The 19396-nt window shown below is 35.2% G+C and overlaps 1 protein-coding gene across 2 annotated transcripts in view; it reads left to right on the forward strand.

The window, feature by feature from the left end:
• Positions 1–19396, forward strand: part of NUP155 (nucleoporin 155) — a 34282-nt gene extending 14886 nt beyond the window's left edge. For both annotated transcript variants that reach the window (XM_026087201.1, XM_026087202.1), the window contains exons 15-34: positions 628–716; positions 3284–3346; positions 3453–3603; positions 4476–4542; positions 5430–5548; positions 5759–5862; positions 7842–7975; positions 9362–9553; positions 10262–10400; positions 11069–11204; positions 11603–11756; positions 12071–12175; positions 12311–12465; positions 12972–13101; positions 13361–13474; positions 13967–14087; positions 14890–15000; positions 16218–16354; positions 17135–17241; positions 18578–19396. In XM_026087201.1, the coding sequence (XP_025942986.1) occupies positions 628–716; positions 3284–3346; positions 3453–3603; positions 4476–4542; positions 5430–5548; positions 5759–5862; positions 7842–7975; positions 9362–9553; positions 10262–10400; positions 11069–11204; positions 11603–11756; positions 12071–12175; positions 12311–12465; positions 12972–13101; positions 13361–13474; positions 13967–14087; positions 14890–15000; positions 16218–16354; positions 17135–17241; positions 18578–18716 (2467 nt within the window). In that variant the 3' untranslated portion in view covers positions 18717–19396. The remainder of the gene's footprint in view (positions 1–627; positions 717–3283; positions 3347–3452; positions 3604–4475; positions 4543–5429; positions 5549–5758; positions 5863–7841; positions 7976–9361; positions 9554–10261; positions 10401–11068; positions 11205–11602; positions 11757–12070; positions 12176–12310; positions 12466–12971; positions 13102–13360; positions 13475–13966; positions 14088–14889; positions 15001–16217; positions 16355–17134; positions 17242–18577) is intronic.

The following is a 19396-nucleotide window of genomic DNA, read 5'->3' on the forward strand; positions in this document are numbered from 1 at the left end:
AAGTCAGCTCTCCTCTGTAAGCTGTGAATACTTGCTCATTGTTAAACTGAATTACATGAGGCCATTTGGGAGAAAACATGGGTGATAACTCTGGAGAAATGGATGTTAGCAAAGGGAGATACAGTGAAGATTACTAGCCCATGTAGGAGCTAGTAGGAGAGAGATGGCTAGAAAGTACTTGTGGGCCATGGAAGCATAAGCTTGGGTTGTTTTGACTGTATGCTTCTCTCCAAGTTCCTGTACAGAAAAACCTTGAAAAGAAACTAAAATATAAGCCTAATTTTGAGAATTGGTAAATCTCTCTTTAAAGTCTGAGCATATCATCACAGAATTTAAAATATCTATAAAGAAAGTGACTTGTTTGATAAGTCACTTCAAGTTGTTGATCTAACTTACCTTTGAAATTGCATATGTTAATGCTTTACATTTAACATGTATTGCATTAGTTTTCTCTCTTGTGCTAAAATGAATGCCAAGCAGTCACAAATAAGTATTTCTGAAAAGTTATGTTGACTTTTTTTCCATTCCAAAAGAACCTCAGAATTGCAATTAATTCTGTAAGACATAAAAATTAAATGGGCTGTGTATGAAGTATGAGGAATTTTTGTTTTTGCGTGTGAACTTTAGGTATGGTGGAGAGGCACAAATGAGATTTCCATCAGCTCTGCCCCCTCCAAGCAATGTAGGACCTCTTCTGGGTTCTCCTGTTCCTGCTGGTGAGTATCAAGAATATCAGGGGTTTTAGTGTTTTATTTTTCCTTAAATATGTCGTACTTTGACTTCTCATAAGTACCAGTGGTCCTTTTGTTTGAAACAGTCCATTCTGGGGTATTTCTTCTCTCACTGGCTAACTAATTACAGGAATTTCCTATTTCTGCTGAGTGAATTTTGGATTTAGTGAGAGGGTGATAATGATCTCAAAATATGTCCAGATGTTGCACATAACCTGTTTAGATTATGTGAAGAAGGTAACCATTTCTTGCTGCCAAAGGTACTTCAGCAAGAGAACAATTTATCAATACCATAATTCTTACTTTACGAAGTTTAATTGCTTGTTGTGTGGCTGTTAACAAAATATCTTCTTACAATGTCATTGTCATACTTCTGCAGATATTGCTCACGTGAGGAAAAAAGGAATTTGGATCAAGAAATGAATTAATTGTTTGGACTTTAGTCATTTCTCCCTTTAAAAGTTCAAGCTCTAACACTTGTTTTCTACTCAGGTCTTCAGTGCTATGTAAAAACTAGAATGGTACCTAGTCTTTCTCCTCAGAATCTTGCGGTTGTTAGAGTGGAGGCCTTTCCATGTTGTCCAGATCCACTTAGATTTTATGCAGCCTTCTACAGTTACTTCAGGAAATTGTCCCTTAGCATGTATCATTCATTTCATAATAGATCTTACCAGTTTTTAAAAAGATACTAATAATGATAAATTTGGAACTCTGATTAAATTGCTGAATTAAATTTTACTTTTTTATCAAGGATTATTTAGTTAATTTCCAAGATCCTTTACACTTTCCTTTGCACTTAACTGATACATGACATTAAACTTTACATAGCACTTGGGGGAAAACTTGGTTGCCTTGAGTGCAAAGAAATTCCTTTTCCATACTGTTTTTGATGCACATCCAAATTCATATTGGAGAACTGAACTGGGATGAAGTCTTGGAAAAGCAGTTGCCCCACTTTTTTAGAATTCTTAACTAGTGTTAAAGGCACTAAATGTAGCTATTTTTAATGCATCAATGATTTCACTTGCCAAGCCTTATCCTATGGGATAATAGCGATGTGAGTGGGAGCTGAGGCAAGGCATAAGAGCATGAAACTAAGCAGGAGTCAGGGAGGAGAGCAGATGTGGAGATAACAGGTGGTAGGAGCAGAATGAGAGTGAAAGTTGTGGGGGAAATGATAGAAAGCTCTCTAATCTAGAGTTGACTCCTTTTAAAAGTAAAAGTATTTTTCCCCAAGTCTAAATGTTCCTTTGATGTCTTATGCATCTTTGAAACCAAGTATCAAAGCGCATGTTTCCATTCTGCTTCAGTGACAGGTCCGTATAGAAGATGGCACCGTTCTGCAACTGCTCACTCCATTTGCTCAAAGGGTAGAGAACTGTCATGTGAAATTAAGATTCTGATACTTTGGATGACCCATGTCGTGGGTCAGAATGGTGCTATCTGACAGAATGTTTTTTCTGTCTGTTTAAAACACCTTGAGACTTTGCATGTGAAGCTACATTACAATAATGTTAGTATTGTAAGGCCAGGCACCTTGAACTTAGTCCGCTCATGTGTATTCACTGTTGAAAGTCTAATCATGCATTTGCATGCTGCTTTTCTGCAAGACCGTGCTTTGCTTGGCACACAGGAGAATGCTCTGGGAATGAATTGGGATTGTTTAGTGAAGGAGTTTGCCACACATATGGCTCAATGGATAAAAAAATTTGAAAGAACTATAGTGAATACAGCAAAAACTGATTCTTTTATACAAGCCAGTTTTTCAGAATGGCAGTTTTCCTGCCCTTTTCATGATATGTAATCTTACATGTTGCCGAATAAGGCACACAGACATTTTTGTAGGTCACCACATTTCTCATATTTTGGGGTCTTAATTTAGGTATTCATACTCAATTTACAGAAGGGCTGAATATTCACAGCTGAATCTGAGGTCATGGACAGTTCTGTTCTGGGCTCACTTGGGGAAAAACAGACATCTCAGACTGAACGGCCCAAGTTAGCAGTGTTGCTGTAATGTGTGTCCAACTGCCCCATGTAAAAATAAGAGTAGTAATGTGAGTTTCTTTCAATCAAATATTTGGAAGGTAAAAGCAGACCTTTGAAAACATCTAAGTCACTAAAGACTGAGTGCTTTGGGAGCAGATGCCCATATCAGGAACAGAAGTCAGAAGACAACAAGAAAAAACATGCAGACAGTATTTATATTCAGTTTAGGGATTGGTAGGCATGCAGTAAATAACATGTGAACACTGAAAAGAAAAAATGCTTAATAACTGCTGTTGAAAGAATCATATTTATTTGTTTCACTTAAGGTGTGTTGGGTCCTGCAGAAATGAGTGCAATTTTCTATTTAACTATAATTAAAAGCTATTGGAATGGATTTGCAGAAGGGTCCTGTATACTTACTAAATTCTGTGTTTTTTAACTTTAAAGCACGTGATTTGACAACTTTGCTGCTTTTGCACAAGGATTTTTGGCATTGTGGAGTTTGGGGGGGGGTCTTTTTTTTTTTTTAAACAAGCTTGCTTTTTTTTTTCTTTCCTTTTTAGGTTCCCCCTTGACTGTTGATAGTCCGTATCCTAATCCTAGCTTTTTGACAACACCCGGACAAGGTAACTACTACTTTTCCTCTGCTGGAGGAATGGAGAATTTTTTCCGATAGGCTTTTTTATTTGCATCCAAAATAATCAGAGTAATATTTGACTTCCATTATCCTAGGTTTACAACCTCCTAGCATGTCAACCCCCATGTTTGCTTCTGGGAATTCCGTGTCTCACCCTGGTACATCCATTAGTGGTATGATGGGTCCAGAGATAGTATTTTCTGGAAGGCACAATGGCATCTGCATATACTTTGCCCGGATTATAGGGTGAGTTGTTCATGTACAAGAGATTCCATCACTCAATTTGCTTCATAGCTTTTCTGTCCCCTAATGCTTATAGGTACTGAATTCTATCTTAATAATGCTTGAAATTGAGATTAATAAAGTGTGTTTCCTTTCTTCTGTGTTTACGAAGTACCTGTTGATGATAGTATCTTCTCTTTTCAACTCTGCTAATACTATGTCCTGTGAATAGGTAGGATAGGAAAGTTACTTAAAAATTGATCCTATAATTGGGTGTACACAACTCTAAAAACTGCTCTTTTATATTTCAGTCCTGTGAAAGTTCTCTGTTTCCAATTCCTATTCAAAGTTGAAACAGAATTGCAGAAAGACTTAGAGGGTCAAAATCCTGTCTTAAAAGGCAAAGGAGCTTTGAATAACATGTTCAGGTCAGAACAATGAAGTCAGACTAAAGAGGATCTGTTACTTTGCTCTTGGGTCATCTGTTGCTAAATATTCCAACCAAGAACAGGGTTCTGTATATGCTGGTTGGGTCTCTGTATGCTGACTGGAAAATAAATACTTGTTTTGACACTTGTTTGCCTACATTATATTTTGGGAGATTAATATTGACCCATATATAAAATATTTGAGAACATCAAACATGGTTTGATTAAAGGTCTAAATTTGAAATTTTATTATTTTGTATATTCTATACCTGTACCATTCAGAAATGTATCATGGTAATGTTTTATGATTTTTTTTTTGAATGACTAATTTTTGTCCAAATTAAATCCTTATGTTAGAGATCTTGAAGCCAAAAATATTGCTAATTTTTCCTAAGAAATTATGTGTAAAAGACTCCCCAAAATACTCACTTTATTTGGCTTGTAACACTGTACTGTTTTATGTTGCAGAAATATTTGGGATGGCAGCATAGTTGTGGAGCGAGTTTTCAAAAGTGGCAATCGAGAAGTTGTTGCAGTAAGTAAAAAATTATTTTGTTTTTGTTTTTTTAATTTCTCCGTGGTATTTCCCTCAAGCCCTTTTACACTTCTTTTCCCTATCATAAACTGATAAGGAAAAAAAACCCAATTGTAATTTGAATGTTTTCTTGATTGTGTTTAAGTGCTGCACTCTTAACTTAATCAAGGAGTAATTGTAGGTTGTGAAATCACTTTAAGTTATGATTTTGAATGTTATTTTTAAGAAATCTAACTGTAATTTATTATCTGTGTCATCAATTGGCAATGGCCAATTTTTTCAGTGTTTAGTGATTGTACTGATCCTTCATTTCTACATACCCACTCCTGTCAAAGCCTGAAATGCTTTAGTGGATTAGGATAAACACTGAAGTTTTTTAAGGACATCAAATAATTTTCCAGCATCTTCCTGACTAACATGTACGCATTTCACTTTTACCTGCGATCTGAACAAAATATGTCTTCTGGGTTTGGATATTAATAGAATCCTGAAGTGAGTAATTTCAGCAATGCAAAGTAACTTTTACCTAAGCTTTCCTCCTCACATTGTAAGGTAACTCTCAGAAACTCTGGAAGTCCCTGACAGTTATACTCTGTGTCATAACAATGCTCAATCCTTATTGTACTCCTGAGTTGGAAATGGTAAAACGTAAGTGATTTGGTTATCAGAGGGTCAAAAGAAAGTACTTTTGATATCACCATGTATCTTCAGAGGACTGCATGTGTGTTAGGTCCCTTCCCCAATAGGCTTTGAATAATCAGTGTGGTGTTCTAGTGATATTATTACTATTAGGCCATTTATTTGTAGTACCCTTTTTGCTTTTTGCTTTTTGGTGATTTTAGTTTAAAACTGTGACCTTTCTATGAAGAAGTTGCTTTCTGTTGCAGGTAGAAAGCAGTGTTCCATCCCATGTGCTGGAATGTATACTACAAGAACTAAAAGGTTTACAAGAATTTCTGGATAGAAATTCACAGTTTGCTACAGTAGGAGCCCTTGGAAACCCAAGGTATTATTGACTGTGTTAAATTTACAAATGGTGTGTAATGTCCATCTTTTGAAAAATTGACCTATGCGTATCGGTGTTCACTGAGTTGCAGTGTACGTATGATCTCCAGCTTGAACTATGCAACTGCTAAAACTGAGCTGTTAGACTTCATCTTTAAAATATTCAGTGTTTTTAATCATATTAGTCTCTCTCTCTATTTTGGAATTACAGTTTCAGCACACCAGCTAATCTGCAGCAGAGGCTCCTGGGGTTCATGCGACCTGATGGTGGAAGTTCTCAGCAAGTGCAACAAGAACTTCAGAGGAAATTTCATGGTATGCAAGTACCTTTGAACAAGAAGTATCAGGGAATGGTACATCCAGGTGTTGAATTCCCTCACTTCTCCTATTAAAAACCCTAAATGATACAAATTTGGCATTTGTCAATATGCCATACTTGGAAATTAGTTCTTCAGAAAGAGCACTACAGGCTGGAAACAAACTTTGCTAATGTCTTTCTTTTTCTTTCATGCTGTTCCATCAGGATCAGTGTTTCTGCAGTTACACTGATTTGAAGAAGTTATTTACTTGTAATTATACTGGAGATGATGTACCCAGAATGAAAACTCAAATCTAGAGAGAGGAATATTCCAGTCTTTAGGCTGACTATAGCAAGAGACTTCATTTGTTACACTATGCAGGTGTTACCTTTCAGTTCGATACTGAAAGCTTTAGCATTGCAACTGATTAAAGCACTTCACAAAGGAGAACGTCTCTGTGAAGAGTATCCAGCTTTCAGTGCAGTAACATCCAGTGGCCCTGAGCCACTGGAAAATATAAGTTTTATCTTTCCATTTGTTAAGCTAAAATATAAAATGGCTTAAACCTTAAAGCGTTTTTTAACTTCTTTCTCTCATACAAAGACATCAATTACAATTCTGTATGGATACGTGCCCTCTTTATCCTGTTTTTCACATTCAGATAATCTTGCAATAGAAACCAGAAGTTGCTTTGCACTTGTCTTCTTTTTTTGTTCCTAATATTTTCCTTATCATTCCATAAGGTTGTTTTATTAGCTTATTACAATACTTAGTAGCTGTATACCATTTATATTTTCAGGATACCATTTGTTAAGAAATTCATTTGTGAGACAAGCGAGTATGTTCCCCTATAAAAAGAAGGCATGTAATGCAAGTTGCAGAAGTCCAGTCACTGAAGTCCAGTCAAACTGAAATCGAAGTCCTGTCATGCAGCCCATTTAAACTCATGTCCTCCTGTAGTGTGGCTTTTGCCCAGCATGTGCAGACAAATTAGTAAGAAGGGTTGCTGAAATGTACACAGAATTAAAGATGCTCGTGGTCCATGTGTGTATCATCCTGCTTTTTCATTTCTACTTCTTTTGTTGCACTACTTGTTTCCAACAGTGTGAATGTAAATTTAAAAAAAGAAATTGTAGAATTCAGTAGACATTTGATCATTTTATTTTTCATTTTTGTGCTTTCCAAAGCCAATAAGTCATTTCAAACTCCATTTGGACTGCTAGATGACACAGTATAATTATCTGTTGCTTCACTTCTGAAATGCAAGCACTCAAAAGTTAAAGACACAAATTGTTAGACATCGCAATTATGTTCCACCCAGGTAATAAGTATGTCTGCTATATTCTTTTAGTGAATAGAATACATCTTACCAGATTTAAATGTTGCTAGTTTTCAGTGTGGTCTTGTCTTTAAAATTCAGGGTTTAAAAAAAAAAAAAAAAAAAAAAGAAGAAGTGTAGAAAGTGTTGACNAGAAGTGTAGAAAGTGTTGACCAAAAATGTGGTTATAGAAGTGTAGAAAGTGTTGACCAAAAATGTGGTTATAAATGCTCTTTCTAAAAGCAGACACAAGTAATCAAACAAGAAGGGAATATATATATGTATTTATTTTTATTTATTCTATATTTATAATAAATACTTATGATAAATACAAGTCTCTAGTCAAAATTTAAGTCTGGTTATGTAAATCCAATGTGCTCACGTGAAGCCATACTTCTTTTTCAGAAAGGGCTCCTCTTGTGTTACATACTTTGAAATAAAAGTTAGCAGATAGTATTTGTTTTGGGGAAAAGTTAACATGGCAGATTCCTCCAAAGAGAGACAGACAGCACTAATCAAGAGTAGAAGAGGAAAAAAAAATCATTAAAAATTAAAAATGTTTTTGTAAAACCTCAGAAATCGACAAGTTAATGTCAAGTTATGTATAACAATAAGTAACATCAAGTAGAACATGTAGAACATAAAGTTAATTACTGGCAATCTATTTGCTTTTTCAGCTGAGGCACAACTAACTGAGAAGACCTCACTTCAAGGCATCCAGCAGCTTGTTCGCAAAACTTGCCAGGCCTTAGCTTTGTGGAAATTGCTGTGTGAGCACCAATTCAATGTTGTCGTAGGTGAGCTTCAGAAGGTACGATATGAATCATCTGTTTTATGTTTGTTCATATTTAACAGGTCTGAATTTCTTTTGCTGCTTAGATATTTTCAAGGGAGTGTTAGTTTAATTCACTGAGAAGCGTATTATAAATTTTAAACCACATACAGATTTTTCTTCAGGTTGCATGTATTTATTTTTAAGAGACTCTAACATATAGTGTTGATCTTGTCACCCAATTTTAGCAAATTGGAAATGTCACTAATGATGGATTTAATCTTACTGACAGCTAATAATGAATTTGTTTTGTAAATTACTATGGGTTTTGTATCATTTTGAGCACATTCTGCAAAGTGCATACTAAGAACAACAGAACAATGTCATCCAGCCTAGAGGAATTCGCTCTTCACCTTAATATTTGTAAAGATTTAATAGTGGAAAGCAATAGGGTAGCACAGAGACTTCAAATCCTTGCACTTTTGCATAAGCAGCAGAATGTCGGTAAGGAAACTTCGGAAACTATGGGTGCTACTACTGTGTACCCTCTGCTAATGCTGGTTTAGCAGCCAGTCCCGGAAGAATCTGTAAATTTGAATATCAAGCATTTTGTGCTAGCAGAAAGCAGAAATGGTTATTTGAACAGTTGTATTCTTTATCGCTAGAAAGAGCAATTCTTATACTTCATAAATGCACAGAAGTTGAATCTCTTCACACCCTCACTTCAGGGAATTTCTAACACAGGCAGCTTTTTTTCTTGCGTTGGACAACAGTTAACTAAATGTTTAATGAATAGAACCTTTTCCTCTCACTTCAGTAGTTGTAGGGGTTTTGTAATATTTTCATCCTAAGGTGCTGGTCATCCATAGACAGTACGGGCAACTCCATGTGAACTAATAGTCCTAATAGTTTAGAAAAAATGAATAGCATTTGATGTAACATAACATAAAAAAGCAGAAGAGTGCAAACATGATAAACTTCTTTTAAATCCACTCTTTTTCTGTATCCGTCTTGTGTTCATATGTAACCATACTCGGAAAGTTTCTATTATTGTAAAATCAGCATGTCAGTTTTTAATGTATTCATCCTGACAGTGCTAAGGGAAATAGGGAGGAACTACTAATTCTATTTTTATATATAAAGAACAGAAGCAAAAGTAACACCTAGAGAAGGTCACAGAGGAAGTTTTATAGAGTTCCCACTGGCCTTTGGTATCCCAAGGTCTAGTGCCTTAATTGATAGGTCATTCTTCTCTAATATTTTCCATTTCGCTATTTAACATGTATTTAAAGTAGTGTATTTCTGTGCTGTTTCAGTCGTGAACATTTTGTAAGTTTTATTTAAACAGTTAACTTTGCTGCTGTAACATTTTCACTTTCCCAGTAAAGTAACAACTTCAGTAAACTAATAAAATTTTGTCCTTAGGAACTTCAAGAACATCTAAAGATTACTGCTTTCAAAGACTTGGTAATTAGAGACCGAGAGTTGACTGGAGCACTCATTGCTTCCCTCATAAACTGTTATATCAGAGATAACGCTGCTGTGGATGGCATCAGTGCCCATTTGCAAGATATTTGTCCTCTTCTCTATAGCACTGATGATGCTGTCTGCTCCAAGGTAAGGTCACTTGCAGATTTTACAGTGACAAAACACAGCATTAGAACACATTCAGATGAGATAACTTGGGCAGCTTGTAAATCACTATGCTCAAGCAGTTTCATGAGCACAAGAACTAACGAAGGCTGGTCTGCTACATATTTGTGTCTTGTAGTTGATTAATTCTGAAGATGATGTGAGCTCTGATTTGTGGCTTTTGCAGTGGTTTGGACTGTTCGTAAAGTATCTATCTCCAATGTGATGTCTAATAAAGCAGTGTGTCTTCCTGACACTGATAAAATGGGATCTCAATACAGCCTTTCCTCAGCATGGTCTCTTGTTTTCTACCCATTGCCTACTTTCTTGGAATCTGTAGAAACATAATTGTCTTCAAGATCTTCACTCTTTGAAAGTGTTCAGATAAATTTGGTAAAAGTTATTGGTGAGGGGAGAACAGGGAAAAGACAAATGTGCACCAGTTGGTTGTTTAAGCCTTGTCTTCACAGGAATCCACACTAGAAAACCCTTCTCTCTACTGCAGGTGTACAGTCTTTCTGCTGAAAACATGGTATTATCAAATGACAAGACCAGATGTTTTGAGATGATGATGTTTGTAGTTTTTCAGCTTTGAAGTTTGTGAGATGATGAGTTGTTATGCTAGCAGTATTTATGATCTATTCATGCTGCGTTCATGTGAATGATTTCTTATTTCCTGTTGTTTGTCTATAGGCAAATGAACTGCTTCAGCGGTCTCGACAGGCTCAAAGCAAAGTGGAAAAAGAGAAGATGCTAAGAGAGTCACTTAAGGAGTACCAAAAGATCAGCAATCAGTTAGACCTTGCCAATGTTTGTGCACAATACAGGCAAGGTAGGAGATGATCAGTGGTGGTGTTCTGCTAAATAGTTTCTGTGGTATCCTTTCATGCCATCTTGTTTTTTCTTCTATTTTGGGGGGGGTTGTTTTGTTTATTTTTTACTCATTTTGTAGTGATCTTTTGCCATAAACAGTTTCTTAATTACTCTCAATAACAATGTCATCTTCTTCTTGTTTAAAACCTTTCTAGATTTCACCAGCAAATTAAAAAACATTTTTTCTGTATAGAAATATTCTGATCCCCTTTATTCTGTGTAGTGTCCATTTGTTTCAGATACGTGGTAAAAATGTATTTAGCAAAACACTTGGGCTGTGTGCAAGCAGAGAGCAGATGACTGTGCTCTTGCAGATGAGATTTTATACCAAACATGCTGTTTGAGAGATGGTTCTGAATCACTGTTTCGGATAGAGGAAGCTAGTGCATGTTTTAACTGTAGCTGTAACTGTTGTATGAGTCAAGATTTCAGCCTGCGTTCTTCAAATATGTAACTTCAGACTTAACCCTACAGGCTAGACACAGGCATAAACCTTCATAAGATACAGACTAGAGGAACTAATGTTCATTTCCCTTGTCTGCTAACATGGGAAGTATTTGATGTCACTTACCATTTTGTCATAGATTTAATACAATAATGAACCATGTTATTTGTTTTTATTTCTAGTGCGTTTCTATGAGGGAGTGGTAGAACTCTCTCTTACTGCTGCTGAAAAGAAAGATCCCCAAGGTCTTGGCCTGCATTTCTACAAAAATGGAGAACCAGAAGAGGATGTTGTTGGACTCCAAGCTTTTCAAGAGAGGCAAGTTTTCAGAATACCTTGTTAGCATTACTTAAAGAAACTGGAAAAGTAGCTCCTTTAGGGAAGGTAGATGCTTTTCCCCAGTGTGCAGTCCTTGATTATCATTAGTACTGCACCAACTTCATTTGGAACAAAGCATAAACTGATGTTAGAACCACAGATGCAGAAAACATTATGATCTGAACATTACAGAAATAGAATTACTATAAATTTGTAAATAAACTCTGCAAGATCCAGAACAAACTAGATAGTATCAACTAGCTAACAATGATTTATGTTTTTTTTATTTAGTAACTATGTTTCCAAAAGCATACAGTAATAAAATTTGACAAAAGTATTTCATACATGGTTGCAATGTAAATTGTGAGGCTTTTATTTTCTTTTTGCACTATTTGCAGACTAAACAGCTACAAGTGTATCACTGACACCCTTCAGGAGTTAGTGAATCAGAGTAAAGCTGCTCCTCAATCTCCCAGTGTACCCAAAAAGCCGGGTCCTCCAGTGCTATCCTCTGACCCCAACATGCTAAGCAATGAAGAAGCAGGACACCATGTAAGAAACTTGCAAAAAAACTCTGACTGCGCTCCAGAAAATGTTGTGATTTGAGGGCTGTGGAATTTATTACTTAAAAAAATAAATAAATTAAGGAATAGTTTGGCAAAGTTGATAAAAGTCAAGATTTGGCATAAATTGTTGTCTAAGGAATATTCATAAAAATGATGATATGCAAATAACATACAAATAACATGAACATAAATATTGTTAAATACATATTCAATGCTTGGTAGCACAAGAATGAGAGCAGTGAGCTGTCTGTGAAATGTGACCATTTCTGGAGTAATAGCTTTGGGCTTTTCTTCCCTTAGTTTGAACAAATGCTAAAGCTGGCTCAACGTTCAACAGATGAACTGTTTAGTATTGCACTTTACAACTGGTTGATACAAGTTGATTTGGCTGACAAACTCCTACAGGTGAGGTCATGTCTATTCAAGAAAATAATTTCTTGGATGCTTCCATTGGGCTAGAAGAGTTGATTATAAAAATGCTGATGCTTTAAAAAGGAAGAGAGAACAAGAATATAAATGTTGTTTGTATAACCTTTGCAGGTGACTGCTCCCTTCTTGGAACCCTACCTTGTGCGGATGACTAAGATTGACCAAAACAAAGTCCGTTATATGGATTTACTGTGGAGATACTTTGAAAAGAACAGAAATTTTAGTAATGCAGCCAGAGTCTTGGCTAAGTTGGCTGACCTGCATAGGTATGGATCATGTGTTATTTATTGCTCATATTGAGGTAATGGAAAAATAAAACAAAATTGAAACCTAATGTGTAGATATTTTAAGAAAAGACAAGGATAAAGACCAAGGACAAGAAAGCGCCAATGCCCAAGAAGACTTGCTGAAAGATTTTTAAATGAATATAGTGTGTTAGCTTTTAATCCAGGGAATTACTGAAAAAATGAAATGTTTTATGTATTATATGACAGGAAATATATTGCAAGCTAATATAACTACAGAATATTAAGTGGTCATTTCTTGCATAGAATTTTTATAATACAGTAGTGTAACTGTAGAGCAGCGGGTTGAGAAATATATTAGAACTGGGCCTGTACAAAGAAGAGTTGCATGTCTTGGGTAATGTCTTGCATCATTTAGTAGAATCAGAAGTCATGAATGCTAATTCCCATGGTCCAATTAGAGTATGACTAACCATCAAATAATTAAACAAGGTGCCCATTTTACACTTCGAATATTTCTTCTGCAGCACAGAAATTTCTCTTCAGCAGCGTCTTGAATACATCGCACGTGCCATTTTGAGTGCCAAGAGTTCCACTGCCATATCCTCTATAGCTGCAGATGGTGAATTCCTACACGAACTAGAAGAGAAAATGGAAGTAAGAAAAAAATATTTATTTAAGCTACAGTGCAAATATATTTGCTTAATCTCATTGGAGTATGACATCTTTATTACCAATTCTTGAGAAACAGTCTTCTGTGCTTTGTTCCTAAGGTGGTCAAATTATGCAGTTGATAAGAGACTCTGAGGTGTAAGAAAGTAACTTTTCTACACTTAATTATGTTGAAGTTAATTTTGGATATATTCTTAAGCTTTGATTAAATTAATTCAATCTTGAAAATGTTGTTTTAAACAAGGTTGCGAGGATCCAGCTTCAAATACAAGAAACATTACAGCGTCAGTATTCCCACCATTCTTCAGTGCAAGATGCAATTTCCCAGCTTGATGCAGAGCTGATGGATATAACCAAGGTGGTTAGAAATTTCTCTGTATTAAATGTGAATTTATCACATGTTTCGGGGCAGGAGAGGGAAGATTTGCAAAGAATGGTATTTGTTTTTACTAGAAAAAGTAATAGACAGTTCATCATTCCTGGTGTCAGAATGTCTGCATGTTACCCTAGACTGTCTTTTTCTGTTCTTTGATATTCCTTCCATCTTTAGTATTTTAATTTCTTCCATGTGTTTATCTTCTTAATGAAGTTAATGGCTAGCTTTCTTGTTTTGTTGGTATGTTGTGTTAGAAAATTGCCAGTCTTGATTTAGAACTTCATATAAAAATGGTGATTGTATTTGAGATGTGAAATGAAACATAATCAATAAAAATGATTTTCATGTAGTATTTGACAACAATTACTTACGTTGCACCTTTAGTCTGATGGATACCATGCAAAATAAATTTTATTTTTGAAAATTTCCTTTCTACCCTTTTTGAAATGTCAAACCTGGTCACTTTTCTTTCAGCTGTATGGAGAATTTGCTGATCCTTTTAAGCTCTCAGAATGTAAGCTTGCAATTATACACTGTGCGGGTCATTCTGATCCTATCTTGGTGCAAACTCTCTGGCAAGAAATCATTGAAAAAGGTAGGTCTTAATGGACTAGGAGTGGTAAAAGCTATAAGGATAGGAAAATTATGTAATTAAAGCTTTTAAGACTGATTGTGTAGTGCTACTTCTATCCTAGCCAGGTGAGATGTATCTTTTCTTGAAATTCTGTAATATATTTGGTAAACTTGTTTAAATATTATTTCATTAATGTTTATACTCTTGGTTTTGGTACCTAAAGGTCAGAAAAGTATATTATTTGTACATATGTTAGAGCATGTATTAGGAAATTCTGTTAAAAATGTTAAATCTATCCTGACAAAAACTAAAGAGTCTTTAGGGAATTTAGCATTTTTGTAACGCTGCCAGCTTGACAGCAGTGGAAACTTAAGGGTTTTGTCCACCTACAGAGAAAGGGAAAGTACTGGGCACAGCTGTACAAGCCTAGCCGCTTAGCTCTGCTAGTCTGCCTCACCCTTTACCATGAGTGGGTAATTCATTCTCTTTTCCTCGTTTTTCTTGGGTTTTCTGCTGGAGGTTGCCAGTGTGCAAGCAACAGTGATGGTGATTTGAGGGACAAGTTACGTGGTAGTGTGGTTTGGGGCTTGTTTGTTTGTTTTAGTAGCCTTCATGGAACTTAAAGAAAATGAAAACCTGTGAATATACATGCATTCATATCAGAGAGAAAGGTATTTTCACTTCCGCATGATGACTTTGCATTAACAGAGTAGCATAAGATTTTCTTAAGGTGCTAGTGGTAAATGTAAGTACCACAGTGTGTAATTGTGTATAACTTTTTTTTTGAAGTTCTCTCTACTTAATGATTTCTTTTCTCTTTCAGAGTTAAGTGACAGCATGTCTCTGAGCCCCACTGACAGAATGCAAGCACTTAGTCTGAAGATGGTGTTGCTTGGAAAGATATATGCTGGCACACCTCGTTATTTTCCTTTAGGCAAGTGGTTTAGCACTGTGTAGTGAACAAGTATGTACATTACATGAGTGGGTCTTGGCTTTCAAGCCCCTTTAAAAAGGTTCCAACCTAAGAAATGTTTCTCTCTTCTAAAAGGAAAGAATATTGATAATTTTATTTCCTCCAGTGCTTGTGATACATAATTACTTTAGTTATTTGTTAAATTTTTCACTAGCTGGAGCAACAAATTATTTCAACCATCATCAGTAGTGAGAAAGCTATTCCTGAGAGTGGCGGGGTCTTGCTTTTCCTTTTTGTCTAAGAAATTAGGAAAAAAAGCATTGTGATACTTGCTCATTATTACAGTGACTTTGACAAGGGACTGAAGACAGGGAGGTTAGGGAAAAAGAAAAAGTCTACAAAACCATTATGGTTTTTACAGGTGCAATTTTTCCTAGAATTTTTCTAGAGATTTATCCAGAATTTACAAATTTTCACCCAGACAGCAAGTAAATGAAGCTTAGAAGGCAGCAACAGTTGCTTTTGGACAGCTGTGCAGGCTACAGGTTAGAAAGTAGAAATGTGTGTGTCTGTCAAAGTACGAAGTAAAAATGCATATTTATGCCTACATATAATAATACTTTAGGCAACCACCTTCATCTGCTGTCTGCCTACTGAATTATCTACTGCTATCTGCAGGGGTGAATTCATAAAGCAGGATTCAGGACATCTCTGAATCCTTGTGGAGCTTCTTTCTGCTTTTGAGATGCTCAAATATTCTGAAAACTTGTTATTATATAAAAACGTGGGAAAAGTCCGTTTACAGTATTAGATTAGATGTTCTTCTACAATATTAAAGTACTGTTACTGACACTAACTTGATAAAGATGCACTGGTGTTGCAGATAGAGAGGGCTAGTCTGGCAAATGAAATGATAGTGTGTTCTTTTGTGGCTGCTGAAGCAGAAGAGGTTAATGAACTTTTCTTACCAATGTGGTGGCCTAGTAGAAGTGCTGAGTGCTCAGTCTGAGTAATGTCTCTCATACATTGCTACTAACTTGAAACCATCTTTGGAGGTAGCTACATTTTACATACCCTTTTCCCTCCACAAATTGGGGGTAACTGTTACCTGAAAACTGTTACATCTGCTTCAAAGGTGAAAGGTGCCAACTGTGTGGAAGACATAAATCAAACTTGGAGCTAGTAAATCACTGTCAGGTGCTTTTCTTTGTTATATCCATTTTTCTTTTTTCCTCCAGATTTTATAGTGCAGTTTCTGGAGCAGCAAGTTTGCACTTTGAACTGGGATGTAGGATTTGTAACATATACCATGCAGGAAATTGGAGTGCCATTGCCAAGGCTGCTTGAAGTATATGACCAGTTGTTTAAAGCACGGGTAAGGAAAATAGCTATAAAATAAAATTCTATTTGCAACTACCATCGAAGTCTTAATTTGGCAGGAAACTTAAAATAATGAACAGTGATACCTCAAAGTATCAACTTCATAGCTTTCATCAACTTTTTAGTCAAAGACCTAAGAGTCTTTGATGCTTTGATGAGTCTTAAATGCTGCTTTTTTTGTTGATTTATTCACTTAATCCTAAAATATGTGGAAAATATTTTCAATCTTGGTGATCCTATTACTTTACCTAAAGCTGATTTCTCCCCTTTCATTACAGTTAGGATTAAGTAGGAATTGTTATGCATCAGAAGGAATGGCAAATCTTGAATATATTAATTTTTTCTTTCCTATTTATGATAAAAATTGTTAAATTACTGCATCTTCTCTTATCTATTGATGTAATCAGCATGAAGAATAAGAATTCATGTTTTTAATTTTTTGGTATGTAGAACACTCTTTCTGAATAAAGCAGAGAATTGACTTTTTTTTTCCTCCATCCAGATCCCTTACAGAGTATTCAGAACTTCACAAAGTCTATTACTTGAGAGACTGTTAGGCAATGGAAAACTGAGCTAAATTCATGTATCTTTTAGTACTCAAAACTTAGGTGTAAATAAATAGTAAGATAAAAATCCCACTTTATTAAATTTTTGTTACAATGAAAAAGTAATTACCACAGCATGCAATTTGTATGCGACTGTCAATACCATATATATTTCTGAATTATCTCCTTAATATGCATCGTCTTAATACGTTGGAATCTCCTTTTTTTAGGACCCATATTGGAACAGAATGAAAAAGCCTTTACACCTTTTAGAGTGTATTCATGTATTATTATCAGGATATGTACACGATCCAAGCAGAGTACTTCACTTTGAGAGGTAACTATAGCCTAATGAAGCATACTGTAAAATATATAAAAGTATCCTAAAGCAGTGCACTTTGGCAACCCCTAAGGTTTTCTTCTTTTCTTTTGGGTGAATTTAAGATTTCTTTCCAAGCAGTGATTATTGAGACTTCTCAATGGTAGAAACTTAGATATTTTTTATCAATTCTGGTGTTTCATTTTGAATAAGAGGTCCCATTGTAAGCAGAAAAAACTAGTTCTCTTGAAGCCTAGTCTTGAGGTAAGCATGAAGAGTCAGTGAGTCCTCCCTATAAGCAACTTCAATTCTAGGTATGCTGAATCTAATACACAGCTAGTTCATATTTTGTAAAACTTTTCAGATATGCTTTTCTATTGCCTTGGGTTATATTATCAGGAACATCATAAGACATTAACAATAACTTTCTCCACTGAAGATTCATAAGAAACTGGAGTGTTTTGTCAATTTTTGGTGACATACTTTAAGGAGAAGTAGAGAAAACTTTCAGGGAATCCGGGGGAAAAAGTGAGAATCGGACATTTAGAAAAAGGTTTCATGGAGACAGGCTAGAAGCTCTGGGTATTCTAGAAAAGAGAAGATTAAATGTGGATATAGATCACCCCAAATTGTTGTTAGTTAATTGGTGTTGAATTGCTCTGCAGGACTAAAATTCAGCTTAATCTGCAACAAGAAGCAACTTAGGTTTGGTATTAGAACAAATTTCTAGCTAAAAGAATAGCTAAATACTCTGACAAGTTGCCTGTATATTATGGAATCTCTAGTGTTCCGATTTTTGCAAATAGACTGTACAAACTTCAATCAGAGCTATCCTATCTCTGAGCAGAAGGGAGCAGAAATTGGCAATGTCTTCTTATCTCTTCTGGCCTTACATTTCTGTGAATCTATTGAGAATATACACACAAAGAAAATCCCTATTCAAGTATACCATTTACATCCATCTGTTTTCATTTTTTGGTCTTTTATAGCTATCTGATTTAAATATTTGAACAAAGGGGAACTTTAACTTATTAGAAATTAAGTCAATGATGTCTAATAGATAATTTGCCAACTAAATATTTCACTTCTTCCCTATTACTCTACCTTGTTTTAATTATCACTTATATTAAATATCAGATGAATAATAATGATTCATTTAGTCTTCCCATTATGTCTCAGTCACAAGCATTAGATTTAAAAAAATCTAATTCTAATAAACAGTTAAAGTAGCTGACAGATGTGTTGCTGATACTTTATTTCATTAAAATTCAAGGCTTGCTAATTTCTATTTTCAGATGAATTCTAATATACAGAAACAAAAAGGAGCTTCTTAGTATTCTGTTTTTCTTTACAGGCGACGATTCACAAATGTTTGTTTGGATGCTGTTAGTTGCTACCTGGTTGAACTTCAGTCTATGAGCCCAACGCTAATGGTGCAGACTACTGTTGGGAATTTTAAATCACTACAGGCTAAATTAGAACGTCTTCACTGATTGATTAAGATAATAAAAGAACCGTTAGCCCAGATAAAATGAACTGTAAAATAGACATTCAGGTGTCTGCACTGAATCTCTGGAAGAACAAATACTCAGAAGGAAATTCTGAGAAAGTTTTATCTCCTGCTGCAATTATTGATTGTGTGGCCTGTATTCCTGCTAATCTAAAGGTATCTACAAATTGTAGAATGTAAATGTGACAAATTGAGTTTCTTTTGCTACTACCAAATTTTTTAACAATAGAAAGCTTTTTTTATACTGTTGAAATGAAATACATTGTATGATCTTTCCCTTGAAAATTAAAATTATTTGGAAAATATTTTTTTCTTTTTCTTTACTTAACATAAAGCAGTGGAGAAAATTAAGATGTTAAATCTACTTTATAGCTGTTTTACAAATATGAAAACAAGAAATAAGAACTGCAGGAGCCAAGAAGATGATAAAAGCGCATGCTGGAACAGAGTAGGGTTGTAAACCCGGTCATATCAGGGAGCAGTGATAGAATCATAACTCTACCTGTGCATAAGTTTACTGGCAAATCTTTCAATAATGAAGATAAGTAATAGTTATGAAACAATGATTTCTATAAATATAATAATTGGGGTGAAATTACAGAAACTAGCAACTTTATTTGTATTTTAAGTAAAAGAACAATATTAAAAGTCCATCAAACTGTT

The sequence above is a fragment of the Apteryx rowi genome, unplaced genomic scaffold, assembly GCF_003343035.1.
Source record: "Apteryx rowi isolate R43461 unplaced genomic scaffold, aptRow1 scaffold_71, whole genome shotgun sequence".
Classification (NCBI taxonomy): Eukaryota; Metazoa; Chordata; class Aves; order Apterygiformes; family Apterygidae; genus Apteryx; species Apteryx rowi.